Source organism: Cydia splendana, chromosome Z (assembly GCF_910591565.1).
Source record: "Cydia splendana chromosome Z, ilCydSple1.2, whole genome shotgun sequence".
NCBI lineage: Eukaryota > Metazoa > Arthropoda > Insecta > Lepidoptera > Tortricidae > Cydia > Cydia splendana.
The window spans coordinates 26,147,565-26,167,784 of NC_085987.1; the positions used below are offsets into that span (position 1 = coordinate 26,147,565).

General features: G+C 38.0%; 1 protein-coding gene and 1 long non-coding RNA gene across 3 annotated transcripts in view; one reads left to right on the top strand and one right to left on the bottom strand.

The window, feature by feature from the left end:
• Positions 1-434: 434 nt before the first annotated feature.
• Positions 435-20,220, top strand: part of LOC134804951 (uncharacterized) — a 72,274-nt gene continuing 52,488 nt past the window's right edge. The window contains exon 1 of the long non-coding RNA XR_010146210.1: positions 435-477. This is a non-coding gene — a long non-coding RNA (uncharacterized LOC134804951). The remainder of the gene's footprint in view (positions 478-20,220) is intronic.
• Positions 9,686-20,220, bottom strand: part of LOC134804810 (ecdysone-induced protein 78C) — a 77,755-nt gene continuing 67,220 nt past the window's right edge. The window contains exons 5-9 of one of the 2 annotated variants that reach the window (XM_063778064.1): positions 16,497-16,773; positions 14,611-14,785; positions 14,054-14,167; positions 10,910-11,089; positions 9,686-10,283 (exon numbers count right to left, since the gene is read on the bottom strand). In XM_063778064.1, the coding sequence (XP_063634134.1) occupies positions 10,002-10,283; positions 10,910-11,089; positions 14,054-14,167; positions 14,611-14,785; positions 16,497-16,773 (1,028 nt within the window). In that variant the 3' untranslated portion in view covers positions 9,686-10,001. The remainder of the gene's footprint in view (positions 10,284-10,909; positions 11,090-14,053; positions 14,168-14,610; positions 14,786-16,496; positions 16,774-20,220) is intronic. The other variant, XM_063778062.1, reaches the window with a different exon arrangement.

Consider the following 20,220-nt stretch of genomic DNA (forward strand, 5'->3'; position numbering starts at 1 on the left):
GACTGTATTGTGTATTTAAGTATCTTTTGAATACATCAAACTACTTTTTATGTTACTGGATTCGTCAATCTACGCGTCCAAAGTTAAAACGGCCGTTTTTGTTTCGAGCTCATAGATCGGCGAATCCAGCAACATAAAAACTAGTTTGGTGTATTCAAAAGGTACTTAAATACACAATACAGTCAGTAGCGGCCCACTTTTTGAAATACCTGTCGCTAAATTTAAATAATCACGATTATTTAGCAGTGGCGCTAGTGTGCACGTTGATGGGCTCTTAAAAACCTGACCCCAACAAAAAAGAAAAAATACAAAAAGAAATTCCCTCTCCGGGATTCGAACCCAGGACCATTAGCTTCCTGAACAGGCGGGTATTACTGCCAATACCCGCTAGGCTAAACGGGTTGTCAATTCTAATTACAATGGTATCCCACCAGAGCGCTAGTAGTATAAACGAACTTTTGAAAGGGACATTTTTTTGTATGGAGTTATCGTTCTTCTCCTAGTGAGTATTATATTCTTTGCACCAATTTCAAACATCAGTTGCAAGAACATACCTACTTAAATACCCATGGTTTGAGAGCCGGCCGCAAAATTTCGTACCAACTTGATACCGCTATGAAATGCAATGGTTTCCCATAAAAGTGATGTCAGCTCTTCTACCACTTAGAAATAATATTTTATTTTACGAGTATCCTTACCGAACTCGATTTTGTTTTGTTTAAGGTTTAATTTTTCCATATTTAGTTATATTATAAGCCTTGTTATAAGGGGCACAGTATTCCGCAGGACTTCATTCATGCCTGGCCAAAACAATCACGTTACTAAAAAGTAACGCGTTCCGTTCTGGTCTTCATCAGCAGTTCCATTTCATCAAATGACACCTTTTTGAACGCCAATACTTGATGAAAATACGAAAATCGCTATATGTAGCCCTAGGAACCAATATGGAACTATAGACTTGTAAACAAAATAATAATTTTCCAAATCGGTTCTGAAATGACGGAGTTCTTTCTGAGGTAACATACATACAAAATAAACGGTCGAATTGATAATCTCCTTTTCTAGAAGTCTGATAAAAGTTATCATTCGATTGATCATGTCACCACAAACCTATGGACGCCCTAAATTTATTTAAGTAGGATTTGTCGCCATTCCGCGGAGCTAGAGATGGGTGACTGGGGTGGGCCCCAACTACCTAGGACCGGAGGTAGTTTAATATATGCAAAGAGAATAGATAGTATAGAGGGCTATTGCCAAAGTAAATTTATTAGTCACGGTACATTTACTGCCATCTATCGACACACGATTAAAACTTAAAATAAAATTGAAAATGTATAAATTAATCAAAATATGTATATGGATAAATGATTTTTAATTTTTATTGTTCCATACTGACCCATGTTTTTTCACTGATATGTGTTAAAATTGTTAAATATCAAACGGTGTCGTCGACGCCATCTAGCCGAGAATAGGCCAAAAGGTATGACGCCATCTATTCGAGAATGACTTTTTCTTGATTTCCGAGGCACGTTTTTTTCTTAGACTTTATTTATCTTATACGGAGTTACACATATCTTTGATATAAGTAAATAATTTAATTTGTTCCGTAGCCTCACCAGCCCATAACGCATAATATTAAAGCTGTATTTTCGCGCAAAGTCCAAAACCAAACTGGATTTTCGATGGCTGTTACAGCTGTTTTGAGTGGTTGTCTGGTAGAGAAGAGTTGTACAGTCACCTGCAATATGTGCCTCTTCGAAGCCCGCATACATATGTGACACGCTCTTATGGCTCTACAAACAAGATCGTGTCAGATATTTTTGCGGCCTTCGTCGTGTCACATATTATTGCAGGTGACTGTACTCCTGTAAATGTTTGTAAATAGTTGAGTGAAAGTATGAACTCTGGATATTAGAGAATATTATAATCTGGATATAATTTGCAAGACATGCGGCTACATCAAGTTTAATTTAGTATGTACGACATTAACTCCCTCAAGTATATAGGTACTATAACTAACTAAGCAATGTTCTTATCACTATCATTATTAATAAACTCTACATTTCATAATGAGACAAAAAGTATTTGATGCATACAAAATATGTGTCTTATTTTTTTATTCGATCCAGCCGCGCTAGCACATGATTGGCGCGACAGTATCTCGCGGCGAGATATACTACCCGTCTTTTTCTAACTATGTTACTAAAAGAGGGACGGGTAGTCTATCTCGCCGCGAAATACTGTCGCGCCTATCATGTGCTTGGCCTACTGGGTTACTTACTGGGATACATTCTGCTAGTCAATTACATTCTCATAGTACCTATTTTGGCGGAGATTTAAGGCTATTAGATATACACGGTGTTTTTTTTAAACTCCGTTAATTTCGGGGTATGGCTAATAAGTAGGTACAGTCAGCCGCAGAAGTTGCTAAGCGGCCGAGGTGTTCAGAATTACTTTGACACGCTCTAATTCTCTTAACAATAAAGTCGCGTTAAGATCATTTTGAACACCTGGCTCGCTTAGCAACTTCTGCTGCTGACTGTACCATCGCCCACACCACTGTTAACTGTCCATCGGTGGACCTTGTGCCTTTGGTAATAAGGTCCACCGATTACAGTTAACAATGTTGCTGTTTGTACCTACATTTAAAGAAACTGAATGGCATAGTTAAGTTTTTTTTCGTATTATGTAATTAATAGCATTGTTGTAACACGGGCATTATGTTTAAATCCACCAAACAATTGAAAACTATTACATATCAATGACATTTTGGATATCGATCGACCAAGAGTACTTGCGTTTAGTAGCAAAATATGTATAAACTAAACACTAATCAATATTTAAACAGGCTCTACGGCAAGTGTACACGCTCGTAATAGGGGCCTTATCAGATAAAAAAATAATCCTTGATTATCTCCAAAATGGATTTTATTAGAATACCGGTTTCAATGATAAAGTTACTTAATCAGGAATGCACCCTTGAAATTAACGGACTTTAAAAACAAACACCTTGTCTTGTATAGAGTTAAATCAAGCGATTTTGATTGAAGTGTTATTTTAAACTATGAAATTATGACGTATTAAAAATAACACTTGCACAGTCTATAAGTACCTACTACAAAACCGCTGCCAACTTAGCTAGGTGCAACTTTACAACTGCACAAAAAAACGTTTAAAAACAATACATCAAAATCTCAGCAAGTTATGCGAGTGTCCCAGTACCGAGTCTACCTACATAATAAATATATTTATGTTAGTTAAAGTCTATAGATAGTCACCTTATTTTTTATGTAATAAAATTTGTTACTAAAACTAGATTCACAATAATTTATATACAATACATCATGTAGGTACATGCATAATCTATTTGAACAATGTGACCTAATAGGTATTATGATCCAAAAATACATACTTTTTAAAATATTTTTTATTTATGACAACCATATACCAAACATATACAGTATATATGTATAATATTAACCCTACATTTAACGAAACTTTAATAGTAACCATTATACTTATCGATAGAGGCACCACTACGACTACATAATATAAACAACTCGTCATTTCCAGACCCTTATTTCGTGACTTTTTGAATTGATATTACCTCCGAGTACTTAGTTGATTCATTTATTGAGAGAAAATGTACCTGTATGTACTTACTTGTACCTATATCTACCTACGTATGGAGTTTGAACAATTTATTTTATTTCTACTTATTGATATTTACCATAATCTTTGCACCGCTCAGCCGTGATTATAGGTACCTACACTGTTATATATATGATATTCACATCTGCACATGATCATATATATAAAGTATATTGCTTAGGCTGTACAGATAGTGTTTAGTCATTGAGCCTAAAACAAGTCTTTGCCATTTTATAAAGTTCCAATGTACAATTAAATATTTAAGTTTTCTAAGTGTAGAATCTGGACTACATTAACAACACGTGCCAAAAGGACCTGCAATATTGTCAAGCTTGACTTATTGTAGCTATACCTACCTAGCTATAGTAGCTATTAACTATAAATGAAAGGGGTCCAGGTCCAGATACTCATGGCAAGAAGAGATCAGATGACTTGATGAATTTGGCATTCGAAATTATTAAAGTTTAAGTGACTTTCATAACGAAGATCATGCAGCTATAATTTTACCTTGATGGTACTTCGCAATATTTGGCCAATAATGGGCTGTCCATAAATTACGTCATCGATTTTTGACGATTTTTGACCCCCCCCCCTACAATCATCCGAAAATCATGCTTCGAATGACCCCGTTTCCTCCTACGTTATGCTACCATCATCCGATGTCCAGACCCCCCCTCCCCCCCTAATTTGAAATGACGTAATTTATGAATAGCCCCATAGTGAAAACAATTTAAAACTTAGTGTCGGTAAATAGCGGAAAAATTTAAACGTATCTTAGACGGGTTATTACTTAAGCCCCATTTAGACGGATAAAGAACTTGCATGCGATTTTCGTTACATTGCGCTATTTTGTCAATCGACTGAATTCATTGTACTCTGTAGGTAGTTATCAATGTATCAAATAGGTACCTATTGCATGGATGTTCTCGCACCGTGCAAATAAAGCTTTATGCTTTCAGAAAAAAAACGAAATAATAATAGCGAATCAAACAGCTATTATATGTCGGTTATTTGTTTGCGTTTCGGTGTTAGATAATAAGAATGTAAATATTAGACCTCGTAGTGGTATCTCGTAATGGAAAATAACATAGGTGTAGATGTACCTACAGTCAGCAAAGCTATTAGCAAATAGGTTTGCTTGCTGTACATACAGCGTTGATCAGTCTCAAGGTCGAGATCGAATTTGAAATCATACTAATCCTAAAGTATTCTTTCTATTGCACCTCAGGTTTTTAAAGCCAACTAGGCGCCTATTCTAATATATTATTTTTCTTAAAATATCAAGTAGGTAGGTACTTATGTAATTAATTTGTCTACATTTAACTTCTTAAGTCTGGTCAATAAAATCAAAGTAACTACCTATCTACCTAGTTATTTACATTTTTGTGCCTATTGCAAGGTGACTAAACATAAAAAGGTAGATAGGTAGTACGTACTTGACTGTCGCGCCATCACGTAGGTATAATAGTGGTAAGTATGTTACACAGGAAAACCAGTTCTAACATTTACTTCATTGCGCGAAAAGCGGTAGGTATATATAATAAAACGAATTTTCGTAAATAACACACGGTTGGTGTGCGTGTCGTATGTTCCACCTTATGAATTTCGGTTACAAACCAATTATTTATTGACATTTGTGACCAAAGGTTTGTGAGGTATAAAATTATTTCAGCACTAATAATAGGTAGCTTACGTTATATAAGCTTTGTCATAAGGAGCTTGTAAGTTTTACAAGTAGGTACATAACTATATAAGTATCATATGAAGTTCTGTTTTAGATGCCTATATTTTTTTTCTTCAAATTTCTAGTCTTAAAGCCACTCACAACTTTATTCTTATTTTAGTACATACCTACATAGTTAAAAATTAAAGTCAGAGGGTAGGTAATTTATCAAGTATACAGGGTGTGGCCTGTAATAAGAGCAAAAAATCAAACTGGAGATTCCTTGGAGTAGGTACCTACCCAAAGTTACCACCAAGTGGTCCCGATGGTTCAAAATTCTTAATTTAGGAGAAATTTTAATTTAAAGTCAAGTTTAGCAAGCAATGGATTTTCACATTGCGTTACGGTCGCTTATCTGGCGTAACGTAAGATGTCATGGTACCGGGACGTCTTGGTACGCGCCTTTTAGTACAATTAATTTTAAAAATGAATACAGAGAAAAGTAGCTCTTATTATTAGGAAATCAGAACTCATTCAATGTGCAATGACACGTTATGTTTTGTTGACAAACTCAAAAAAACTTTTTTTTCTATGTAATGGAAACAGTTTTTAAAATAATTTAATTTCGTAATAAAAACCTCCATAAAACACTTAACTTCATTACCTACCTATTTGAAAAATGCTTTGAACTTTGTCAATATTGACAACTGTCAAGCGAATGCACAACAATTATTTATGTAATCCAATCTTATTTATGATTGAATTACATGATTGAACGGTGGAGCCAGAAGACGTTCAAACCAAGCTGTTGCACCGCAAACGATTTCCCGATAGGAGGCATACTGACAGTGACATCGTCAACGTTGAACGTAGTGCCACGTTTGCGGGACAACGAGCCTGCCTGTGCCCGGGGCCCGGGACGGCGGTGCAGCCTATCAGCCAGCGTGCAGGCGGTGATATTCGAGTCAGTTGCTGGCGGTATACCAGAGAATACTCCGCAATTTTGGACAACTACCAGTACCAATAAATCAAAACTATGTGTATTCTATTGATCTGACCCAGAAGTCGATTAGAGGAGAAAAAGTACCTCATACATAATGAAGTCATTTGATAAAATAAGGATACTTAATGATACATCACATCGAAAAAAGAAAAAGCACAAAAGCAATCTATCGGGCAAGATTATGAATGGAAACTGAAAAGTGTTATTCTTATAAATTTGTTAGATGTGTTAATGTAAGTACTTGTGTTATGTAGTTGTTTATGATTAATAAACGCAGTAACTATACGTGTTTGTTCATTATTTTTTTCTTGGTGATGTAATTATTTACATGAAGCGAAAGATGTAGAGGGATATGCTTAGTAGGGTGGGTCACTTGTGTATGGAGAAAAAAAAAGTATTAGTTATCCTTCGGGCACAGTTACAAAAAGTTGCGTAATAATGCCAATATACAGTATTTTAAATTATTCTGTAATCGGAATTCATTTTCTGCCTCCGGATCCATTTCAAAGTTTTCGTATAAATATTATTATATTTTGTATGGTCTGCGGAGTATATTTATGTATCGTCTCTTTATTCAAACTTTAGCTAAAAAGCTTATACCATTATTAGCTCGAAATAGCATGGTAAAGGTTTAGAGCCAATAAATAAATAAAAAAATACTCAAAAAGAAACATTTTTTTTTCATAATGTCCATACATTTAACAAAAACTTTGACTACAATCCGGAGGCAGTAAAATTAAAGCTAAAAATAAAATAAAAATACGTGCAATAATTAATTACCAAATGGCACCTTTTTTTAATTGTGCCCCCTATTAAATTAAAAAAAAGGAAAAATGACCCACCCTAATGCTTAGCCCAATTTCCATCGATGGGCAACTAATCACTATGTGCGATCAGTACAAGTATCTGGGTAGTATGATGCACCATTCTGGGAATGTGGATGCAACATTCAACACCGAATAGCCGCAGCTTGGCTAAAATGGCGAGAAGTGACTGGTGTTACGTGTGACAGAAGAGTGCCGGTCAAACTCAAGGAGGGTCTGGTATACAAAAGTATACTAAGGCCGGTTCTTATGTATGGCAGCGAGACGTGGGCATCGACTCAAAGACACGTAAGTCGCCGAGATGAAGATGCTGAGGTGGATGTGCGGCGTTACCAGGCGTGACAGAATCCATAACGAGTACGTACAAGGAAGCGTAGGCGTGCGCGACATCGCCGATAAAATGCAGGAGAGCAGGCTGCGATGGTATGGTCACGTAAAAAGAAGGCCTTCTGACTACGTAGGAAATTTGGCACAACAACAACTTTCCATTACAGGTCGAAGATCTAGTAGGGCAGACCCAGAACAAGATGGAAGGATGTAGTGCTAAAGGACATGAGTGACTGCAAGTTATCCGAGCACGATGTCGTGGACAGGGCGAAGCGGAGAAGCGGTTAAGCAGGAGAGCTGACCCCACCACCATGTGAGAATAAATAGCTAGGAAGAGAGAGATAGACGTAGCTACGACCTGGTCAAAGTGATCTTTGTATGAGAAATAAAGCTTTCCATTTCAAAAACTTCTTGGAAACTTTCACTTTCCACAACTTCCACATCTGTAGGTACTGTACATGGCTCTAAAGCGACCAACTAACCAAATTGGTTGGCCGTTCTTTAGTGTTATCGAAGGTACTTTATCACGGAAAAGAACAGAAGGCCGAGCTAAGATGCCAATCGTTTGCGCTTGTAGCGAACGAAACGGTTATCTCTCTCTATCAGACGTCGATATTAGTGCGACAGCGAGAGAGAGAGAGAGAGAGAGAGACATTAGCGTGTCGTTCACTACGGCGCAAACGATTGGCATCTTGGCTAAGCACCCTGTACATATTTAGTACTTTGCTACAACAAGTACGTTGCGTTTTATTATAAGTAAAGTTCATAATACTTCTTTTCATTACGCACAGACTCTACCACTATTTTCTGGAGTGCGTCGCCTTTCAAAAAGTTCATAATTATTGTATTAAACCTTCACAGTCACAAGACATAAACCACGCATTGCAAATTTTTTAGGGATTGTTTACTCTATTCCTACATACATCACAATGTACGTCAAGTTGCAAAATCAAAATAAAGCAAAATACAAATAATAAAATTTATTAGGAATTAATCAGTTATGCACGTGAAATATGTAACATGATATTAACGAAACAAGAGTAAATGTTAACCGAGCTTTATTTTCAACTCAGAGCTACGAATGTGGGTGCACCAAATTGATTCTGATTGTGACCGTACGCCGTGTACATACAGCCAGATGAATTAGCTGTGAAATTCTTCGTTCGTTTTGAGACTTTTGAGAAGGCCCTACACCTAGTATTGCACATGTCGATGTCGTGTCGGAGCGGAGTCAAACGGAGAACAGGTTGTACCGTCGTTCGTAGTCGTTGTCGTTGAAAGGAAACATTCTCACAAAATTTTAAAAGTGCAAGTTATCTCGTGAATCGTGAAGTTATCCAGTAAGATTGGCATAATTATTATCAGTGATTTTATAAAAGTGCGCATTTTTTGTTGGAACTGCTTAATAAACAGCTCAAGTTACTTTATAGCATCTCATTTCGCCCTTTTGCCCGTAAGGTCCATTTGATAAGAAAACTGTTAAGTAATGTTGAAAGATGTGACTATTTAATTAGAATTGCATATGCTTATAAAGCAATATTGATGTATTTAATAAGTTTTTCAATATTATTGAAAACGATCGTAAACGTCAATGTCAAGTATTCCGACTGGACACATAATGTCTGCAGTACATTGCTGGGTCGATTAATTTTGTTAGAAAATAATCAAAGATTTTTTTTCATTTTAATTAATTGAAACTATTTGGTCTTAATTCCTAACTAGTTAAAGGGTGTGTACTTTAATTTTTTGCTCTTATTACAGGCTACACCCTGTATAAACAATTTAAATGGCCAAATGCGCGCCGGAATATATTTTTAGTTTTTGAACGATCAAATATCAAATGTTCGTGTCGGTGGATAGGACTTGATTATGCTCTTCGTGGCCGGTTTTTAGGGTTCCTTACCCAAAGGGTAAAAATAAACTCAAAAAAAAAATGCTAGAAATAATAGGTACACTATTTTCTTTGGGCAGTCGTGTAAAAACGGACCCTATTACTAAGACACCAATGTCGGTCTGTCTGTCTGTCACCAGGCTATATCTCATGAACCGTGATAGCTAGACAGTTGAAATTTTCACAGATGATGTATTTCTGTTACCGCTATAACAACAAATACTAAAAAGTACGGAACCCTCGGTGGGCGAGTCCGACTCGCACTTGTCCGGTTTTTATTAAATAGTATCTTTAAATGTAGTATGATAATGCTGATTGTAGTCTGTTACAAATTACCTACACACGTTGTGAGCGGAATTTAGACTGAAAGAAAATAAAAGTAGGTAATGCTTGAGTACCTACCTAATTTTAATTTTTCACATATCTTTGCCTCAGGGTGGTATTGACACTGTCCAATTTCTTTGTCCAATATGTATTTTGTCTCACAATTTGCTTAATAAGAGAGTGAATCGTAATAACATTAGACCAAGATATTGGACAGGTGGAATACCACCCTTAGACACTACGCTCACCGTATGCCCCCTCCCCTAAATGCTAATATACTCGTAATGTGAAGTCGTTCATTCGGATGGTGATCGATGTTCAACCCTGTAATTGCGTGACCGAGGCGGTGCCTTGTCCGGCGGGCGGCGAGGCGGCGGCGGCGGGCGCGGCGGCCTCGGCGCGTTCGGCGTCGCCTGCCTCGTCGTCCTCACTCTTGGGGATGTCGAAGATCTCGGAGAAGAGCGCGGGCAGCACGAGGCGCGGCCAGTGCGCGCGGCACCACGCCAGCAGCTCGTGGTGGCGCAGCCCTAGTGCCTGCACGTCGCGCGTGGCCGCGCCCAGCGCCTCGGCTCGCGCGCTGCCCCCGACTGATCCCGTCACCTGCGACAACCATGCGATACATTCAGTGTGTTTACTATACACGTCGCTCGTACACTCTGCAACATATGCTGTGCTGCAGCATAATAAAGCGTTATTATTCTAAGATCCAGATAAGTCATTTATGGTATTTTGTTAAAATACAACAGCCCCGCTTGTAGTATTGACTCCGCGTCGAGCAGGCTAGTTAGAATACCTTTAGAACTTCCTTTGCTCGAGAAAAATTATGAATGGCCACTTAAAGGACCAGCATGTGTTCGAGGAAACTTTATATACCTATAGTTCGTTTTTTTTTAGCATTAGAAAGAACTTCGCAGAAGTAAGCCTGTGGTTCCAAATCCGGCACTTTTAGCGGTAATAATTTGAAGTAAATTATAATTATGTATTGACCATGCTACATTAGATAATTCAATAATTATTAACAATTAAAGAGCCTGATAAAAACTGCACGCTTGCTTCTGTGGAGTTCTTTCTAATGCTAAAAAAAAACGAACTATATATATATATATATATATATATATATATATATATATATATATATATATATACATGGTAAGACGCAGGCGACGCAGTTCACGCAGCGCTGCATGAACTGCGTCGACTGCGTCTCAGCATACGCTTAGCCTTACGGTGTGGTGTAGAGCGTCGGCGAGCGCGCGGTGCAGCGCGCTGACACGCTCGGGCTCGCTGAGGCCGGCGCGCGCGGGGTTGAGCAGCAGCGCGCCCGTGAACAGCGCCAGCTCCTCCTCCGTCAGCTGCACCGCCGACACGTCACGCACGTAGCGCAGCGCCCCCGTCGAGAAGGCCACCTTACAACATTTACATAAAATAAGATAGTCTATACAATTACACTAGTAACCTATACAATTATAATATCACTTTTTATTAGTGATAAGACCGCCTGTTGTTTACCTATGCTTGTATTTCTGTTTTCTTTTTAACCGACTTCCAAATCTAAAAGGAGGAGGTTATCAATTCGGTTGTATGTTTATTTATTTTTTATTTTTTATGTTTGTTACTCCATATCTCCGTCATTACTAGACCGATTTTGAAAATTCTTTTTTTGATTGTATGTATATGCATACAGGTTGGTCCCGTTTTTGTCAAAATCCAGTTCTGATGATGAGATCCATGAGGAATCGAGGGAACTCCTCAAATCTTAAAGGCATACATATAGTGATTTTTGTGTTTTTATCAACAAATCAAGCATATACATTCAAAAACGTGACATTTGATGAAGTGGAACAGCTGATTATGATCATAATGGAACTCTTCAAGGACGCATAGTTCACGCTTGGCGATTTTTCCTCTTCGTTATGTTTGTTAAGCAAGTTAGGTTTTTAAGCCATATTTATGTCAAGCTCAATCAAGTTCTGAATATGGGATCCATGAGGAATCGAGGGAACTCCTCAAATCTTAAAGGCATATATGTACGTATAGAATTTTCTGTATTTTCATCATAAAATAAAGCATTAACATTAAAAACTGTCGCATTTGATGAAGTGGAACTGCTGATGATGATCAGAACAGAACTCTTCAACGACGCATAGAACACGTTTGGTGATTTCGAATTTCGATTTGGACTTGGACTGGGACCCGCACTCGGATCCAGATCCGGACTCGTACCCGGATCCGGTTCGGACCCGGACCCGGACCTGGACTCGGACTCGGACCTGGACTCGGACCCGGACTCGGACTCAGACCCCCGGACCTTGACCCGGAAAACCACTATGATACCTAAAGTAAATAAACCACTATGATTACCTACCATAAAATGTAGGTATAAAGTATGATGATGCCAAACCCCTCCCGCTCAAACCCCCGTACACCGCACCGCATGCGCCGTTAAGTGGGTTAGGTTAGGTTATTTGAACTGCGATCCTCACAGAACCGAACAAAAGTGGGTTAGGTTATGTTAGAACTGCGAGCAGTGGCGTAGCTAGGGGGGGGCGGCCCGCATCCAGGTATCCAGGGTATAAAAAAAAACAAAAATTTGATACAATTCTAGCGATTGACAGGGCAAGCTATGATGGCGCCATCTGCTAAAAACTTCCACCGGCCAATCCCGTTGACAAAAAAAAAGTTAAATTTTATTTTTTGGTGACAGTGTTAAACACGTACAAGAAATCGAAAAGCAAATTTTTTGGGCGAAATTGGCGTAAATTCTTTCACTTTAGTTTTCTTATTTTGGCCTCAGAAATGTTTGGTTAAAATCTCTCGGGTTCCTCGTGGCCCGTGGGTACCTGGTATGTAACAATAATATGTTGGCGCCTCGTAGGTTTTTTTTTATTCAGAAAGGTTTTTTTTATTATGTGATTATTTCTGTAATTGAGAAACTATGTCACTGTTTTTAATTGGGTGACTCCGAACCACTCTAGACTATTTGAAATTCATTGTGAATTGGAATTTTACAGAATCTTTTACAAATCTCGCACTCGGCAAAAAAAGTTTTTAATTTTTTTAAATAAAAAATTTTTTGTATATCTCTCACGGGACAATGATGACTTGGACCTTTAGGAGGCGTGCGCGGAGCCCAGGCCAACACATAGATGCCCTTGTGATACTTATGAAATGTGGGTTACACCGAGCGGATGCTGTCCTTGCCCGTGTCATATTAGAACGCGCGCAGAGGCAGCACCCGCCAGGGGTGGACTATTGAGAGTTCATGGAATCTAAAATGAAAGCAATAGAGTATACTTGTGAGCTATGCAATATTTAACATAAATTACTATTACTTTTTTAAATAATTATATTTAAAAATTTTGATTGAATTTTGGGGTGACACCCACAATTTCCGCCCCGGGTGCCACCCATTCTAGCTACGCCACTGACTGCGAGCCATACAGAAACGAAATGCTACTAGAAAAGTGGGTGGTTTTACCTCATTTTCTACATAGCGCACCATCTACAATAATCGTTCAGCGGGCCCCATAGACGTCGGTTTTTTTTTCTTAAATTATGTATTGTCTTCTTTTGTTGAGGTGTGCAATAAAGACTAGGTATTTGTATTGTATTGTATAATTTTATTGTCAATTATACTAATGGCTCTGTAAGCTGCAGACCTTACTAATCCCCATGGGTAGGTACACAAAAGCTGACTCCATTTATTGGGTTATTCCCACTAGTTACCACCAAGTTCTTACCAGTGGTAACTACTGGGAATTTTTTTCCCACCTTTTACCACTGGTAACTACTGGGAAAAAAAGTGCCACTAATTACCACCAACTCGGCTTGGTGGAATAAAAATTCCCGGTAGGCACCACCAAGCCGAGTTGGTGGTAATTAGTGGGTATTTTTTTTCCCAGTAGTTACCACTGGTAAAAGGTGGGATTTTTTTTTCTTACTAGTTACCACCAAAATATTGTTAGAATTCAATACTAATAAAAACAGTATAGTATAAATGTAGCGTGCTGTAATGAATAATTATGTGTCAGTTAGTTATTCAGTAAACTGCTTTAAAAGTGTTAAAAAATATTAAAACAGTTTTACCGGTATAAGTGTAAAAACTAAAATAGCTCTTCTATTATGTAGTTACCACCAAGCCGAGTTGGTGGTAACTAGTGGGATTTTTTTTCCCAGTAGTTACCAGTGGTAAAAGGTGGGAAAATAATTCCCAGTAGTTACCACTGGTAAGAACTTGGTGGTAATTAGTGGGAATAACCCCATTTATTTTATCGATATTGCTCACAAAATTTCGAAGTTAGATACGTAGGTATACGCCTAACTTCTTATGATTCAACAATTATTTCTTAAAATCAGAATGAATTACATACGTCATATACTATATCCAGTTGGCTCTGAGTAATGGTAGTGCCATCATCGAACACGATACAATCTGGGGTCGACAACCGGGTCACCCTCGACAGCCACACCTCGAAGAACCCCAGCTGAAACATTATACATCTTATTAGGGTCTACTACATGCCTACGCCAGCACAAAACTGAACCTACCTACTGTTAAGTTATAGGTGAGATCTTGCTAATTAAGCATTAAGCATGTGTGGTTTCTTAAATTATTCTTTCTGCTTCCCTACAATAGAACTATAGTTAAGCTGGAAAAAGCTCGGCCCCCCGGATATTTTGGGCTCTTAACCAGGGTTTTCCGAAATCCTAGTCTGATGATATGCAGCTTTTTAGGGTTCCGTACCAAAAGGTACAAAAGGAACCCAGTGGGGGGGGGGGGGGGTGTAAGGTATTTCATCTGTCCAATATCTTTGTGATACGACAGGGGTGAGTGGAATAAACGAGTGGAGGCCTTTGCCCAGCAATGGGACATAAAAAAACATAATAAGGTAACGGCTGAGAGGAAGTAGTACTGAGAGGTAGTTACCTTGATTAGGATGAGCTGGTCGTCCTGTGGCAGCGTATGGAAGCCGGGCAGGCGCTTGGCGAACTCGACGACCTGCTGGACGGCGGGCGTCATGCGCAGCGCCACGTGTTGCCACAGCGCGGCGCGCGCGTCCGTCGCGCGGTCCGTCGTCGACGACGCCGCCTCCTCGCCGCCACTGCCTGCCCCAACATATTCCGACCATCACCCATCATTCAATTGTCAACATCAAGAGTCTCCAAACTTTTTGACCAGAGGGCTCTGCGCGTAAAATGAAAGCTTGGATTTAATGCAACTTTAAATGCAAACTTCTCTTGCGCAGAACCTGGGCTATAACCGCGAAAATCTTTCTCTGTTAAGTTAGGTAAGGTGCTCGACATGCCAATGCCCAATAGATGACACCCTGCTGTCACCTCTATGGGCAATGACTTTTCAGTTTCAAGATGACATGTACTGGGACCACGTCGAGCACCAGTATTACCACCTTACTCTAATTACGCCTTCATTGGAGTAAAAGAGAGGTACCCGCAATTTGCGAATTTCGGATTTCGCGGTAGGCCCCTTGGCCGTACTTTGGAGAAACTTGCCTTAAGGCTAAATCACGATGCTAAATACTTATTCTGTGATTTAGGCGAAATACCAAGTTCCCAATAAAATACCTAGTTTCAAAATGCAGTAATATTGTTTCTTTAGTTTTGTTACTTTTGTTTGATCATTGAATAAACATCATATCAGACATTAAATATCTTGGTCGGGCATTGTGTCAAAATAATACATTTTTTTCGGAGACATTTAATTTACCGTTTATTGTTGGTCTTTGGTAGGTAGGTAGGTTTATTATGCGAGTTATGCTCTTACTCGTACTAGTTCTATTTAGTTATTTAAAAGTGCAATAAGTATTAAAAACAACAATAACTAAATGCACAAGTATTTTAAGCATTGGTAGCAACATTTTGCCAAGTGCACCATACAAACGTTAAATTTTTTGAGTCTTATATGTACACACAATCACAATATAATCAAAAATGTCTACCTACTCTATTCTCTAATGTTATAATACCAGTAGAGTTACGTTTTTGAATGTTAAGCACATAATATAATGATACTTATATCTATTAAGTAGTTTTAACACCCCTTAAGACGAAAGTGGTGGACCCGCGCGAAATCGCTTTTCATACTAAACGTACTTAGTCCTCATTTTACTCACTGCATATTAATATTATAGATAATATTTAGACACAATTTGTTGTATATCAACCACAGCTATGCCCCTTCGTTTGATTTTTATTCGAATTATTAATTATTACAAGAGTTAGTAGTATTTTAAAATTTGTATGAAACCTGTTTTTCGCTCCTAATTTCTACAATAAACAAAAAATCGAAATAAGTCACACTTAGAGGCATAGCTATGGTTGATATAAGTACATCAAATATTATAAAAATATTTTCCATTCTGTCAAAATCCAGAGAGGAAAATGGGGACTACGTTTGTATGAAGAAACAGGCGTCCCCTTTCCTCTTAACCCTTTGTATGCCGTGTCCGGATACCGTCCTTTCCTTTCATCCTCCTCGTTCGTCCTTTGTATCCGTCCAGTCCGTTTGGAATAACAAATCAAGGTTATTCTTTCAATACAGATTTAATGACAAGATATACGAAAGGTTAAGGGGGGTATTTAATTATTACGTTTCCTTCTACTATGGGGAACGGGAACTAAAAGTTATGATCCAACTCAAGTCTCAATTTCAATGCCCTAGTTTATATTCGGAAGGTTCAACATAAATATTATTTATAAATACTAATACGCCTACTGGTTTTGCATACCAATTGAGTTTGTAAGAATGTTTTCTGTAGTATGTAGGTAGGTAGGTAGCACCCTAGTAGTAGGCACTTGCCTTCGTTGTCGGAGTCGTCGACGTGTAGCAAGATGGCCCGTGGGGTGAGCGAGCGGCGCAGCTCCTCGGTGTAGGAGTTGTTGGTGCGGTGCGCGGCCGTCACCATCTTGGCCAGCTCCTTGGCCACGCCGTGCCGCAGGCTGTTCCCGTCCATCTCCTCTAGGCCCGCGATGGGAACGACCCCCGACGCGGGCAGATTTCTGCTCAGGTCGGGCATGCTATCGGTGCTTACCACTTCCCTGGGCCTTTTCGGTACTCTGCCGTACCTCACTGCTGGGGAGTGAGCTCTCATTAGATACGAATAAGCCAGTAGACCTACACAAAATAATTACATATTGGAGTTGGTTTCAACTAATTTTATATATGCAGGTATCAATCACGCGTACCAAAATACTACTCAAGTTACGAAATAAGTAAAGAGCTAATACTTAATTAATATATTTCTCTGAGGGTTTGATTGAGTTGGGAGCGTATGTAGTAACTTCGATTGTAACTAGGTATTAAATAAGATGTATTTAAACACATCATAGCCGTTTTACGTACTTAGGTATAATAATGAGAGACACTAACGATTCGTGTAAATGCGCCTGATAAACTGCGTGATTCAGTTGTATTAGAGCTCTCCTTTTCAATTGGTAAATAGGTGCGAAGATAGGCCGAAGCCCAGTAATTCAAATCGGAAGGGAAGGGAGAGAAAATACGGTGCATGCGAAAGCGAAAACGGGATGCATTTTATTGGCGACACGCCGTAAATAAAAAAGGGACAGTCGCCATCAGATATATCGGAGCGGCCAAGGCGCTCACAAATATCTGAACACGCCTCTATTGTCAAGGCGCTAGAGTGCATGTTTAGATATTTTGAGCACCTCGGCCGCTCCGATATATCTGATGGCGACTGTACCTACTTATTTCAAAATGCGAGGCATGATGTGTGGATAAGCTCTATGAAATGGCGTCATTGCCATTGGGTAAAGGTAGACGGCGTGCAATTCTATGTCTTTAATTTGATTGGATTAGGGGATTATATTATGTTATAGTTAAGTTATATTTAAAATCAATAATAAGGTAAACGGCCCCTAGTTCGTGTTAGTACGTTATTTCGTTAGTTTTGTTTCTGGCACAAATAATAAGGAATTCAAAATTTTTTATTCAAATTATACATATGAAAAAAATCTGTATTATTTAATCTCTTCAATAAAATAATAACCAATAGTTTAGTGATTAAACTGAGAGTAATACGACGGTCGAAACTGTCAGACGGCCGCGAACAGCTGTGTTGTATGCGTGCACTTTTTTTAGGCGTAAGGTGCGCGCTCTCATTTGTTAAGCTTATAGGAAGGAAAAGCTAAACCCATTCGAATAAAAGATTTTGGGAGTGTTTTTGTGGGTTCCTTAGTAATTGATTTGATAAGAAAAAAGATTAAATATATGCATAGAAATACCTTAAAATTATTTTACGTGTGTCTCCTATTTCGTGCCACTATCGAATCAAGGATTTTCTAGATACATTTTGAGTGTTTTTTTTTTTTTGGAAAAGATACGATTATTTAAACAAAAGGTTAATGGCATATAAACAATCATACAAAAATAACTTAAATATATAATAATTAGAAATATTAAAATATTTTAATCTAAAAGACTTCCGCGAATTGTACCGGGTGCAAAGGTGCGCATCACACTTGCCGCATTACCACGTTGGATAGCGATGGCCAGCCTTTGCACCAGGTACGAACCCGCGCGAGCATCAGAGGTCCTCTCCCTAATTCTATGTCCCACCTCCCTTATAAAAGCTATGCTTGTTTTTAAATATAACAACGTTGATAATAAAAAAAAAATTAGAAAACAATTAATGTATTTCATGAAGTTTCGTATGAGCGAAATTCGGTATATGTTTTTTTCACTAGAATTCTCATAAAACGAGTTCCAATGTGACCCGAGTTAAAAAATTTAAGGTATATTCCACGTATATTCTCATATTAACTACTATCACAATTTTATTTATAATTCAATTTATTTGATTTATTTTTGTGTATGTTTATATTTAACGTATAAGATAGTTAATTTTTTTTGTAAATATTTTTTTTTTATATTTATTTTTAATATATTTTTTATTTATATAGTTCGGCTTTTATTCAAGTATTAAAGTACCCATATGGTTTACAAAGTCTTAATTTAACCATTAATTTAATTAATGACGACGAGTAAGTACAAAAAACTTTAAGCTAGCTCTCAATTTAACATTTTTTTTTTATATTATTTTTAATTTGACCTTACAAAAACTCGTAAGTAAGTAAGACCGTTAAATATTACAATGATTATCAGCAAATTATCACCAATTACTCTAAGAAAACTTTATTCCGAAACAGGGGACACGAATTCACGAACTTAGGAGCTGAGCTAAATTTGTATCACGAAATGGGAGCCAAATAAGAGGTTCACGAAAAAATTCATATACAAAAAAAATGACAACTAAAACCCTATAGTTTATACATTAATTTATTAACAAAGAACTAATATAACTTACTCAAGGTATTGATCAAGCTTTCAAGGTATTGATATGCTTAGTAATATTTAAAAAAAATATACAAACTCTCAAGAGCCTTGACCTGCCGAAACAGGGGCCCTTTACCTTATCTAGTTTATATTTCCTTTTCAATTTCCGTGCTTTTACATGTCTATATTGTATTAATGCAGGTATTCAGATTCTTTATTCAGACAAACCCTAGGTATACGTTTACAGCTGCGGGATGCCAAGACACTTATACTGTTAATACATAGTCAGTATCATAAACATGTATACTGCATGTATAAGTGTAAATCTTAGTACTTATAATAGGGCTAATATAACTTATCGGCTAGGACCAATGATATTATAACTAAAGATAGGTTATAGGCGTTCCAAAATAGAAGCGCTTACCTTGTACAAATTGTACAATTTGCCTTTAGTCGCGCCCAGGCGGCTCAGGCAAGCGAGAAATGTGCACGCGCTAACGAGCACACCGAAAGAGAAAGAGACAAGCATATGTTTAACAACGAGTATGACAAGATGAATGGAATGCGAAAATTAATCAAAATTTCACCATATTCACAGAAGTCAGGAATTACCAAATGTGTTCATGTCCAATTAGTTAGTTCCATGATTCTATCCATTCATATTCATTTTCAGGGTTCCGTACCCAAAGGGTAAAACGGGACCCTATTACTAAGACTCTGCTGTCCGTCCGTCCGTCTGTCACCAGGCTGTATCTCACGAACCGTGAAGCTAGACAGTTGAAATTTTCACAGATGATGTATTTCTGTTGCCGCTATAACAACAAATACTAAAAAGTACGGAACCGTCGGTGGGCGAGTCCGACTCGCACTTGTCCGGTTTTATTTAATATACGAGTCGTATAAGTCGTTTATCGCTAGGCATAACATCGTTGGAATATCGCACACTAGGCATGAGAATCGGATTCAAGTTCAAGGTCGCCACTAAGTTTAGAAATTGCCAATATTGCTGTCTGGCCTAGTTAAAGAGTTGTAGTTAGTTGCATGCCATCCATGGTCCCAGAGGTTCGAATCCCGGTACGCATATTCTGTATAATTTTATTAGATTTAATGGGGCATTTTTCGTTCTTGTTCGAGTACTTACTTAATTATAATGTAGCTTGTCTTAACGAACCTCTAGGCGAGTAAAACAGGGGCTGTGTGGAAATAAAATTCGAGCACCTAATGCCA